The sequence below is a fragment of the Tachysurus fulvidraco genome, chromosome 12, assembly GCF_022655615.1.
Source record: "Tachysurus fulvidraco isolate hzauxx_2018 chromosome 12, HZAU_PFXX_2.0, whole genome shotgun sequence".
Classification (NCBI taxonomy): Eukaryota; Metazoa; Chordata; class Actinopteri; order Siluriformes; family Bagridae; genus Tachysurus; species Tachysurus fulvidraco.
Genome location: NC_062529.1, coordinates 797280 through 809779, shown reverse-complemented (window position 1 = coordinate 809779; position 12500 = coordinate 797280). Strand labels below are relative to the sequence as shown.

Below are 12500 nucleotides of genomic sequence, written 5' to 3'. Positions count from 1 at the left end.
AATAAAGTATATTGTTTATAATATTACAATAAAATAGATCGATTAAATTGTCACTTTAATCTACTATTGAATTCCTTTTAACCTAAATGTTAAACAATTATTAATCATTTATTTCCACTTTAGGTTTTATTTACTTACTGATTATTCATTTGTTTGCTTGTTTGTTAAGCTAATTACCTATAGACTTTTTTTTTTTCCACTTCTTTACCAAGGGTGCCAATAATTCTGGATCTGACTGTGATTAAACAATGATACAGCAGATTACATGCTCATTATTAACACTTGTCTGCCCCACTATAGGGGTCTCCTAAAGTCCTGGGTACTATAACCACCCTGTCCAAACATCCGCCCCCCATCTACGGCACGTACCCCAGTGTGGGGCATCACTCCACCGTCTGCGCCACGAACTCTCTGCCACGCTCGGCACCAGGCACGCTGTCCTGGCACAGATCCTCCGGTTCATCATCGTCGCAGATCCAGCAGAGGATCACCGTCCCTCCGAGTCCCACGCTCTCGGTCGGCTCGCCTGTCGTACCCCCGAGCGAGAGGAGCAGCGACGCCCTTTTAGCTGCAGCCGTGCGACCGTTTTATTCGGACCGGGGGTCACGACCTCAGTCTCCTCGCAAAGGTCCTGCTACAATGAATTCCAGCTCCATCTATCACATGTACCTGCAGCAGCCAACAGCCAAAAAACCCCAAAGCAGCAGCACCAGAGCTTCAGTAAAAGCAGGTTAGTGTACGAGTGGACACCATAACACCATCATCACACCACACTAACAGTGATTATTTCTCTATAACAGAACCACACACAGTGCTTTATTTCAGACATTAATTGTTTAACAGTAGCTTTATTTTCTTTACATCGCTTCCTTTTGTCTATTCAGTCTACGGAAAGCCGTTGCTGCCGAGCTCGGTCTCCTCGTCTCCTGTTCCGTTCCAGCATCAGTCCTCCAGAGATGATTCGGAACCTGAGATTACCCACAATGCTCAGCCCAGTGTAGAGAACATCCCTCGGCCCCTGAGCCCCACTAAACTCACGCCGGCTCACTCGCCCCTGCGCTACCAGAGCGACCTCGACCTGGAGGTGCTGAGGAGGAAGCTTGCCAACGCTCCTCGTCCTCTTAAAAAGCGGAGCTCCATCACCGAGCCTGAGGGCCCCAACGGCCCCAACATCCAGAAACTCCTCTACCAACGCTTTAACACGCTCGCCGGAGGCATGGAGACGGTCACGCCGTTCTTCCAACCAGACACTGCCCTAAATATATCCGGCAATGTCGATTCTGTTAATGGAAACGCAATGGAAGCAGCTGTAACAGCCACCGTGGCACCGATGCCGACGCCGACGCCTGTCCCAGAGCCCGCACCAGCACCATCACCCACATCTGACGCTAATGAGAATCAACAGGTGCACAAACCTAATCATACAGAAACTCCGGAGATTACAGACGCCACCGACCCAAAAGGAGGTTCTGAGGATAGTCATAACAACAACAAGGATGAAGACGTAGAGTCTGCAGCAGCGGAGACAGAAGACACTGAGCACAACATGGTGAGTGTTTCACCTGGACGTTATTGGAATAATGTCACTACTGGTACAAGATTCCAGCTGCTTTTACATATGAAGACTTCAGTCAATTTAAACAGAAGCTTAATGTGTTCTACTACTTAGTGCCATTGTGAGAAAGCAGCACTTCACTCAGATGTTCTTGGGTTCCAGAAAGACTTATTGAGTTCGTGGTTCCCTTGAACTCTGAGACCCAAAAACAGAGCTGTAGAAATTATATGAGACAGAGAAACATTTTTAGCCCTTCATGACCCTCCGCTGAGAATTTCCTTATTTCTGATCTAATTACAGGTGAAGAGGACGAACCTGAAGAAACCCGGCTCTGAGAGGACGGGTCATGGCCTCAGGGTGAAGTTTAACCCGCTGGCGCTGCTTCTGGATGCATCTCTGGAGGGCGAGTTTGACCTGGTGCAAAGGATCATATATGAGGTACGTAACCATGAGGTGTCTAAATAATAAAAACGATGAGTGACGCAGTGGTGTGAAACGTCAGGGTGGTAACAGGAACTGGGCTTCATCACATTGCCCCAGCAAGCACTTCTTTATTATTGGGTTTTATTTCAGGTGGAGAACCCCAGCACTCCAAACGATGAAGGCATCACACCGCTCCACAACGCCGTGTGTGCCGGTCATTACCACATCGTCAAGTTCCTGCTGGATTTTGGAGTGAACATCAACGCAGCAGACAGCGACGGATGGTAGAGGCGACGTATTACGTAATAATAACGTATTAAAGTAAATTAAAACGGCTTAGTGAACGAATCTCTGTTGCACGTAACAGGACGCCGCTGCACTGCGCCGCCTCGTGTAACAGCGTGCATTTGTGTAAGCTCCTGGTGGAGTCCGGGGCGGCCATCTTCGCCACCACCATCAGCGACGTGGAGACGGCGGCCGATAAGTGTGAGGAGATGGAGAACGGTTACGTGCAGTGTTCACAGTTTCTCTACGGTGAGAGAAACCAGGATCGTACACAAAAGATTCTCTGTGTAAAATCTGTCTGGTTTATTATTAAAAAAAAAAAATAAATGTAAATGAAATGATTTACAGACGACTCGAGCTGTTCGACCCTCTGATTCTCTCTCAGGTGTGCAGGAGAAGCTGGGGGTGATGAATAAGGGGACAGTTTATGCTCTGTGGGATTACGAAGCTCAGAGTCCAGACGAGCTCTCGTTTCGTGACGGACAAGCTTTAACGGTGCTGAAGCGCAGAGACGAGAGTGAAACTGAGTGGTGGTGGGCCAGACTTAACGACAAGGAGGGCTACGTTCCCCGAAACCTGCTTGGGGTAAGCATGAGAACTCCTGAGAATATTTAATATAAAACATCACCAAGACTAACAGACACAATGAGACTAAGGAGCCACACCTCCTTCACTGTGACTGACACATAGGCCACACCTCCTTCACTGTGTTCTGACACATAGGCCACACCTCCCTCATTTAACCTGAACTCCAGGCCACACCTCCCTCATTTGACCTGAAATCCAGGCCACATGTCCTTTACTGTGACTGACACATAGGCCACACCTACCTCATTGGACCTGAAATAGAGGCCACACCTCCTTCACTGTGACTGACACAAAAGCCAAACCCCTTTTACTGTGACTGACATAAAGGCCACACCCTCCTTACTGTGACTGACACTTAGACCACACTCCCTTCACTCTTACTGACACATAGGTCACACCCTTTTTTCCGTGATTGACATAAAGACCACACCCTCCTTACTGTGACTGACATATAGGCCACACCTCCATCATTCGACTTGAAATACAGGCCACATGTCCTTTACTGTAATTGACACATAGGCCACACCTCCCTGAATGGAGATGAAATAGATGCCACACCCCCTTCACTCTGACTGACACAAAAGCCAAACCCCTTTTACTGTGACTGACATAAAGGCCACACCCTCTTTTCCGTGACTGACACATAGGTCACACCCTCTTTTCCATGACTGACATTAAGGCCACACCCCTTCACTGTGACTGACATATAGGCCACACCTCCATCATTCGACCTGAAATCCAGGCCACATGTCCTTTACTGTAATTGACACATAGGCCACACCTCCCTGATTGGAGATGAAATAGATGCCACACCCCCTTCACTGTGACTGACACAAAGGCCAAACCCCTTTTACTGTGACTGACATAAAGGCCACACCTCCTTACTGTGACTGACACTTAGACCACACCCCCTTCACTCTTACTGACACATAGGCCACACCCTCTTTTCTGTGACTGATATAAAGGCCACACCCCCTTCACTGTGACTGATTCTGTATCTGTTGCTCTACCAAGAATACTAATTTATTTTCACTATTTTTTGTGCAGTTGTACCCAAGGATTAAACCGCGACAGAGGTCCCTTGCGTAGCGCCCCCTGATGGACAGGAGCCCCAGATGGACATTTTGCTCCATTTCTGTTGTTTAAAACCACTGAGATAAGAAGAGTGTGTGGCAGCTAGGACCTGACACTGAAGCTTGGATTTATTCATCTGCCAGAAGAGATTTGGTGAACAGAGGTCCGTTTTCAGCTTGCAAAACGGATCTTATCTTTTAAAAAAATAAAAATCAATAAATCCTGCTCCCTTTCACCTAGAAGTCTGTCAGGTGAAAACACACCAGTTTTCCTGTTACTTTTCATGCTGGTGTGTGTTTGTGGGACATGAAAGTGATGAAAGGACAAAGGAAACGCTCAAGGATAGATGGATGTCTACTGAGCAGGTGATTCGACGAAAAGAAGGAAGGAAGAAAGGAAGGAGCTTGAAGGTGCAGTGAGAGACACTGAAATACGAGTGCAGAAGTTGGTGTGTGAAGTGATGGTGCTGTAAGAGACAGGACACGTAGGTTAAATAAACGATGGTGGCTGGAAAGTCATGAAAAATGGTAAACGGCTGCATTTCCAATCCAGGAGGAAATAATAAAAGTTGTACACATCTGCATTCATACACACATTATCTCCAGATGTACACGAAGAGCCGAGATGTGTTTGGTGTTGAAACAGTTGTTTGTGTTGGAATCGCATGGTTAATGAAACCAGAGTTTCCATTCAGTTCACTTTCATAAAAAAGCAGAACAAGTCCTTTACAAGGGGGACATGGTGGCTTAGTGGTTAGCACGTTTGCCTCACACTTCACTTTCCACCTCCACCTTGTGTGTGTGGAGTTTGCATGTTCTCCCCGTGCCTCGGGGGTTTCCTCCGGGTACTCTGGTTTCCTCCCCATGTCCAAGGACATGCATGGTAGGTTGATTGGCATCTCTGGAAAATTGTCTGTGGTGTGTGAGTGTGTGAGTGAATGAGAGTGTGTGTTTGCCCTGTGATGGGTTGGCACTCCGTCCAGGGTGTATCCTGCCTCAATGCCCGATGACGCCTGAGATAGGCACAGGCTCCCCGTGACCCGAGAAGTTCGGATAAGCGGTAGGGAATGAATGAATGAATGAATGAATGAATGAAAAGTCCTTCACATAAGGTTTGAGTCTAACCTGGTGGCCTTGTATCTCAAGTGAAAAGCAAACGACTCAAATTCCAGACACGCGAGCGCGTCTCAGCCGATCGTCTACGTCTGATGTTAATAAAATGTCATTTATCCTGCTTTAATGGTTCTGATGTCTGGGTGATGTACTAGGGAACTAACAATAATAATGATACCTGATAATAATAATAATAATAATAACAATAATAATAACAATAATAATAATAATAATAATAATAATAATAATGCGGTGTAACACACGATTGTTTTTGCAACCTGATTCATGCCACATGCCGTGTAAATGTGCATAATAAAGATGTTCTCACATTGGGAAACATAAGAACTCTCACAGAACATGTTTTGTGCTTGTTCATTGTCTATAATATAATGATTTTATTTTATTATGCATTTAATTTTATCCTATGATTTTTTTTTTTACATTTTAATTGTAACAAACACCTGATTTTTGATTATTTTGGTTGAGGTTCGAATCAACTGACTTGTTTTGAACCACATATGAAATTACGTAGAAGGAACGAAAGGAACTGGACTCGACTCTCTACGTAAAATGTTACCCATCAAATAAAAGATCAGACTTTCTTTTCTGCAGAAGATTTCGGGTCAGTGAGCAGACTCGGGTCTCTGGAGAGATCTTTGACTACGACTGCACCTTTAATTGCTCTTACATTTCTATGGTAATCAGCAGTCACTGATCAACAACCTTTGGACCTTGAGACGGTTCTCTGGGATCTGAAATCTCTGGAAGCTGCAGGTTTTTACTCTGATTACACGCCACCTGTTTGAAGGTAGGAATGAAAACTGTTAAATCCAACAAAGCAGCATTGGACTTGGTGCTCTGAGCTGAGGAGAGCCACCATGTAGAACATCAGACATAGTTACTAACATCATGCATGTAAAGTGTGAGCCAGTTCAAACCAGTACAGTCCAGTATAAACCAGTATAATCCAGTTTGGACCTGCACAGCATGCTCTGTTTTTCTTTAGCTGGAAGTGCAAACATTAATTCTGTAGCGTGCACTGTAGGGTCTGTCCTTCTTCATCATCATCATCATCATGTCGGACCTGCAGGGGTTTCACATCACATCTCCTCTCACTGAGAGCATTAACATGTCGAAACGGATCGGATCCCAGGTTTATTTGAAGATGGAAAGCGTGCAACCTTCCGGTTCGTTTAAAATTAGAGGGATCGGACACCTGATTCAACAGGTGAGCAAAAGTATTCGCCCCCCTGCAGCAGTATGCACCTTTAATACAATGTGTTACTCGGTGTATACAAACAGACCTCATTGATTGGGTGCTAGTTCATTTTCTAATAGAAAAGTAGAACTTATTTTTCATTACTTAGCTTCAAAAAAATATTAGTTTTTTTTCCTACATATTTTTGTAGTCCATATTTCCTTCGTTTATAAACTCAAACAACACGGAAGTTAAACTGCACCAATCGGATGCCGCGGTCTCATCCGGGGACTCCGACTACGCTGTACTTAGATGGATAAATATCATAATAATTAGCGATTAATATATTTCATTTTAATATAATATTTTTATAATATAAAAAAGATCATAAAATGAGTAAAAGCTTAAGTGTAAACCTAACAATGAAGATAACTAGCGAGTGAATGTTCTAGGCGTGATCCTGCAGGACCGCGCGCGGGTGTTCATGGGAAATGTAGTTTTTACAGATCTGTTGTATTTATAAGGATAAAACTCTTGTTTATTTTAAATCTCTTTCCTTTTCAAGCTCGCAGGTTCAGATTCAAACGGTGTGGTCTGTTCTTCAGGTAGGATCACTGTAGTGAAATATTACATTTATTTTATTTAAATATAGTTCTGTTAGAATCCAGACTTTCTGTAAATCAGCATTTATGTTATGTGGTGTTGAGTAACTGAGTTCTTGCTGTAAATTCTGATTCCAGGTGGAAATGCAGGCTTGGCTACAGCGTACGCAGCACGCAAGCTCAACATCCCGGCCACCATCATAGTGCCTTCGTCTTCGCCCAAGCTAGTGGTGGAGAAACTGCAGGATCACGGGGCCAATGTCCGGGTCAAGGGTAAGGTGAGGAAGTTAGCCGGTAATTAATTGTACTAATAGAGTATATATGAGACCCCGCCCACATTTACGGTGTTCTGTCCTACTGCATGGGATACGAGCAGGTGTGGGATGAAGCAAACGCCGAGGCTCTTCGTCTGGCTGAAAGTGAAAACCTCACCTTGGTGCCACCATTTGATCATCCCCTGATCTGGTGAGGTGTTTTCTGGATCTGGTCTAAACCTAAACATATGATCATCAATAGTATAAAGAGTGTCTCTGTGGATGCTGCTGAAAGAAAGAAAAACAATTCTGAACCTGTATAAATATTAACAGAACTTTTAAACTGAACACACATTTACATTTCCAGCATTTAGCAGACGATCTTATCCAGAGTGACTTATATTTTATCTCATTTTATGCAACTGAGTGATTAAAGGTTAAGGGCCTTTCTCAGGGGCCCGCAGTAGTGGCAGCTTGGTGGACCTGGGAATCAAACTCACAACCTTCTGATCGGTAGTCCATCACCTTTAGGCTACCACAGCTCTCTACATCACACTGATCAGTCTGAGATCTGGCTAGTAAACATGATTATGAAGAAAGTGACATTTCCTTAGGAAAGGTCATTCCGGTCTGGTGCACGAGCTGAAGGCGGCTCTGCCATGTGAGCCGGGCGCCGTGGTTCTGTCCGTCGGAGGTGGAGGACTTTTCTGCGGAGTCGTACAGGGCCTGGATGAAGTCGGCTGGGGTCACGTCCCGATCCTCTGTATGGAGACCGTGGGAGCGGATTGTCTTAATGCAGCAGTGAAAGCCGGACATTTAGTCACTTTACCGGATATTACGAGGTAAAAAACTACTCAAAACTTGGTTTAAATCCCAACACGATCACCTGGAAGTCTGGAACGGAAAAAAACGATTTAATGCCGATGTTTCTATTACAATTACAGATCATTTAGTTGCTATGATATTAGCAATAATAGTGTTAATAATAGTTAGTTACACAATATTAGCTAAATTAGTTAGCTAATAGCTGCTGGTTCATGCTACTCAGGTCATATTGTCCAAATAGCTGTAAACGTCAAGCTACAACATAATTAGTTCGATTTTAGCTCTTAATCTTAGTGACTTAAACAAAGATAGCATGCTGTTCATGTGAGAACCTAGCGGTGATATCACAGTATACTAGCTGGAAATGTTAACTGGGTTCTTCTTTCCAGGCTTCAGGACAATTATATTCTGATGTGTTCATTTATTTATTTATTGTATTAGTGAGGCCAAATGTTTAGGAGCAAAGACGGCGTGCAGACAAGCGTTCGAATACAGCAAGAGACCCAACGTCATCTCCGAGCTAGTGACTGATCGACAGGCTCTACAGGCAGTGGAGCTCTTTCTCGGTAACGTGTTTACATCTGTCTATTTAAATTAACCCTAATATAATCTATGTGTATTTTGTGTTCTGTTTCAAATAATCATATAGCAAATAGTTACTTTGCTATTATCACCTTTATAAAACCAGCTATATGATCATTTTCTCGGCTCTTTTGTATGTATGTGTTTGCACATGTGAAGATGAGGAGCGTGTGTTAGTGGAGTTAGCATGCGCAGCGTCGCTAGCTGCCGTGTACAGCGGCGTGATACAACGGCTGCAGGATGAAGGACGCCTGCGCAGACCGCTCGGCCCGCTGGTCGTAATCGTGTGCGGAGGAAGCAGCATTAACCTTGCTCAGCTGCAGCACCTGCGCAACGTCTGCAAATAAACACACGAGGGCCTAGAGCACACGTAGTGCCGTCAATCATACACGTCCATACAAACTTCGTTAATAACCTCATGCTATGGTAACACAGTCACACACTACATTTCCCATGATGCTTCAGAGTCTCAGATATCACTCTAATAATATTCTCTGATTCATTAGGAAATGTTTAAATGGAACATTATGCTAAAGAGAAAACACCACTCAAGTCTGAAAACGCTGCTAGGCAACTGGGGAAATAGATGTTGAGCTAAAGTGACTAAATGGTTTAGCTAGCAAACAAATCATTGTTGTGTGTGATGTTATAAAGACACTGTGACCTCGAAACAAGACAGAATGATCAAGAATAACACACATATTTAACTCGTGTGTGTTGGTTAATTAGTAAGAATCAATGCCACATGGCTATAAATCACACTTTAATTACAATTAGCATCAGTTGCTATGCAAACTTACCAGGAGTTCTGACATATCGCTTTATGTAACTGATAAAATGTTTGTTAAACAGGACAGTGATGCTGGGAACTAGACAAAAAACTAGCAAGAATATTAACTCGGATGTGCTGGTTAATTCTTACTAAAACCACAACTCTACCGCTATGACTTTAAATGTAATTCTTCAACACGGTCAGCAGATGGCGCTGGTGCTGTTCTTATAGTTTTTGTCCTTCTGTAATGATTATTTTCGCCGTTATAATGTTACGGACTGAATAAAGCAAATTATATAAATACGTTTTAAATAAAGAATAAACACATCTAGTGTCTAATATAATTAATGACAATAAAATGCTTAATCTCTCTCTCTCTCACTTTCTCTCTGTCACTCTCTCTCTCTCTTTCTCTCTTGCTCTGTCTGTCTCTCTTTCTCTGTCACTTTCTCTCTGTCACGGTCTCTTTCTCTCTCACTATCTCTGTCACTTTCTCTCTCTCTCTCTGTCTCTCTGTCATTCTCTCTCACTCTCTCTCTCACGTTCTCTCTCTCTGTCACTCTGTCTGTCTCTCTTTCTGTCACTTTCTCTCTCTTTCTCTCTCTCTCTCTCTCTCTCTCTCTCTCTCTCTCTCTCTCTCTCTCTGTGTCTCTCTCTGTCTCTCTCGCACTCTGTCACTTTCTCTCTCTCTGTCACTCTCTTTCTCTCCCGCTCTGTCTGTCTCTTTTTCTCTCTGTCACTTTCTCTCTCTCTCTGTCACTTTCTGTCACTCTATCACTTTCTCTCTCTGTCACTCTTTCTCGCTCGCTCTGTGTGTCTCTCTCTCTCTCTCTCTCTCTGTCACTCTCTCTCTCTCTCTCTGTCACTCTCTTTGTGTCTCTCTCTGTCACTCTCTCTCTCTGTCACTCTCTCTCTGTCTCTCTCTCTCTCTCTGTCACTCTCTCTCTCTCTCTCTGTCACTCTCTCTTTGTGTCTCTCTCTGTCACTCTCTCTCTGTCACTCTCTCTCTGTCTCTCTCTCTCTCTCTCTCTCTCTCTGTCACTCTCTCTCTCTATCTCTCTCTCTCTCTGTCACTCTCTCGCTCTCTCTCTCTCTCTCTCCATACATTTGATTTAATCCTACTCTACCAACTCTTACACTTTTAACTGCACTGTTTTATATACAGATACTCATATGTTCTGATACTTATTTGTTCTTTCTTTTTAATTTTTGGAGAAAGCCCTGAAAATAAATAATAAATAAATAAAAATCCAACCATTAATCATTTTATCTAAATCAAGTTTGTCTCAAAACGAGTTTATTTATGACTCTTAATATCGCGTCTCTGACGTGGCCCCGACACCAACAATAAAGGATGATAAACGGCTGTATGTTTTACTGAAACGATGACATCATCACAGCTAACACAGTGTTTAATGTGTGACATCATCCCTTTCGCTCTCAGGCTGTAAGAACACATTGTTTAGGGCTTGAATAATGGGGTCTCGCTAAAGAATTATGATCGAGCTCAGAGGTTTGTGTGTTCTTTGTTTCTGAGCGGAGATAAAGGAGAGTTAGCGCTTAGCTCTTAGTTCATCTACTGACTCATGGCTGTCAGTTTTGCACTATAAACACTTTCATCCAGCTGGGAAGGAGGAGGTTAATGTTTTGCTTTTTGCCAATGGCAACAGACAAATCCTCCACCTGCCAATTCCAATTAGCGCAGTCAGGAGCTGGGCGGTGTGAGGGCGAGGATGTGCCATGAGTCATGTGTTAATCTACAGGACCTTTGTCTGAACTCCTCGTCGAGCAATTTGCTTCGAGCTGAGATTTTTTTTCTCCCACGAGGTTTCATCCGGACGCGTGAGCTTCTAACACGTTCCTCCATTAGAGCTCAGACCAGTAACACAAACCAGACCTGCACTCTTTAAATATTTATTCAGCGCTGATATCACCGGGGGCCAAAACCTTTAGAAGTGTTGTACATTAAACAGAATCCCTGTATCTGCGTTTCATTATCATCTCGGGAACAGTGAAGGAAACCATGTTTCAGACTCCGAACGCAGCCAGAAGACCGGCGAAGTGTTGAAACGTGAACCAGGTTGAAGTGAAACGTTCGGTGAGAGCCAGCGGTCTGGATCGTGTATGAGGAATTATGATTATCACGTCTTGTTAGAGTCAGGAAACTGGAGCGAGGGATGACATCATTATACGGTGTGTGTGTGTGTGTGTGTGTGTGTGTGTGTGTGTGTGTGTGTGTGTGAATCAGGGCAGGAAGTGTGTAAATTTATCTGTACAAGGTTTCAGGACACAATCCCACATTCCTGGGTGAAGCTCGAATCTCTGAACGTTTGACTGTCAACACTAAATAAAATATCTAAACTTCTACAGTAAATAAATCCCAAATTTGTGATCACTGATGTGAGCTGACTGGATAGTTGTGTTTTTGTCACGGCTTTTGTGTTTTTTTGTTCACTTTGTAGCTCAAAATTTCTGAACTCCAAAACATTTCCCATTTTACCCTAAAATGCAGCATAATAAAGATATTTTTAAATATTAATTATATATTATAGTTAATTAATTGGTGCATTGCTCAAAACCCAAAAGATCTGAAAATGCTGCTGGGAAAATAGATGTTGAGCTAAAATGACAATGGTTTATTCATCCACTTATCTGAACTTCTCGTGTCACAGGGAGCCTGTGCCTATCTCAGGCGTCATCGGGCATCGAGGCAGGATACACCCTGGACGGAGTGCCAACCCATCACAGGGCACACACACACTCTCATTCACTCACACACACACACTACGGACAATTTTCCAGAGATGCCAATCAACCTACCATGCATGTCTTTGGACCGGGGGAGGAAACCGGAGTACCCGGAGGAAACCCCCCGAGGCACGGGGAGAACATGCAAACTCCACACACACAAGGTGGAGGTGGGAATCGAACCCCCAACCCTGGAGGTGTGAGGCGAACGTGCTAACCACTAAGCCACCGTGCTTAACTTACCAGGAGTTCTGACATATCGCTTTATGTAACTGATAAAATGTTTGTTAAACGGTGAAAAGTTAAAACTGGACCTTAAAGTCGTTTCGGATTCTTCGGGTTGAGAATCGTTCTATTCTTTACAGCGGTAAAAAGTTTTATCAGTCGTGTGAGGAAACGTGGTTATTTGTGTCGCAGTCACAACACAGATGACTGAACAGTGGATGTTTCACCGTGTGAAGGTCGTCTCCCACTTTCCGTTC

General features: G+C 43.7%; 2 protein-coding genes across 7 annotated transcripts in view; both read left to right on the top strand.

Annotated features, from left to right (window-relative positions):
• The window catches only part of ppp1r13ba (protein phosphatase 1, regulatory subunit 13Ba), a 32002-nt gene extending 26609 nt beyond the window's left edge, over window positions 1-5393 (top strand). For all 5 annotated transcript variants that reach the window (XM_027157073.2, XM_027157072.2, XM_027157071.2 and 2 more), the window contains 7 exons: window positions 301-730; window positions 885-1549; window positions 1856-1993; window positions 2129-2262; window positions 2346-2512; window positions 2649-2848; window positions 3899-5393. In XM_027157073.2, the coding sequence (XP_027012874.1) occupies window positions 301-730; window positions 885-1549; window positions 1856-1993; window positions 2129-2262; window positions 2346-2512; window positions 2649-2848; window positions 3899-3940 (1776 nt within the window). In that variant the 3' untranslated portion in view covers window positions 3941-5393. The remainder of the gene's footprint in view (window positions 1-300; window positions 731-884; window positions 1550-1855; window positions 1994-2128; window positions 2263-2345; window positions 2513-2648; window positions 2849-3898) is intronic.
• Window positions 5394-5753: 360 nt separating this feature from the next.
• Window positions 5754-9598, top strand: sdsl (serine dehydratase-like). Of its 2 annotated transcripts, XM_047821591.1 has the most exons (8): window positions 5754-5845; window positions 6083-6265; window positions 6801-6840; window positions 6976-7115; window positions 7214-7302; window positions 7706-7933; window positions 8358-8482; window positions 8658-9598. In XM_047821591.1, exons 2-8 carry the CDS (start codon window positions 6113-6115, stop codon window positions 8843-8845), a joined length of 963 nt encoding a protein of 320 aa, XP_047677547.1. In that variant the 5' UTR covers window positions 5754-5845; window positions 6083-6112; the 3' UTR covers window positions 8846-9598. The 2 variants fall into 2 exon arrangements, with proteins under 2 accessions (XP_047677547.1, XP_027012886.2); XM_027157085.2 differs by having other exon boundaries at window positions 5786-6265.
• Window positions 9599-12500: the final 2902 nt, after the last annotated feature.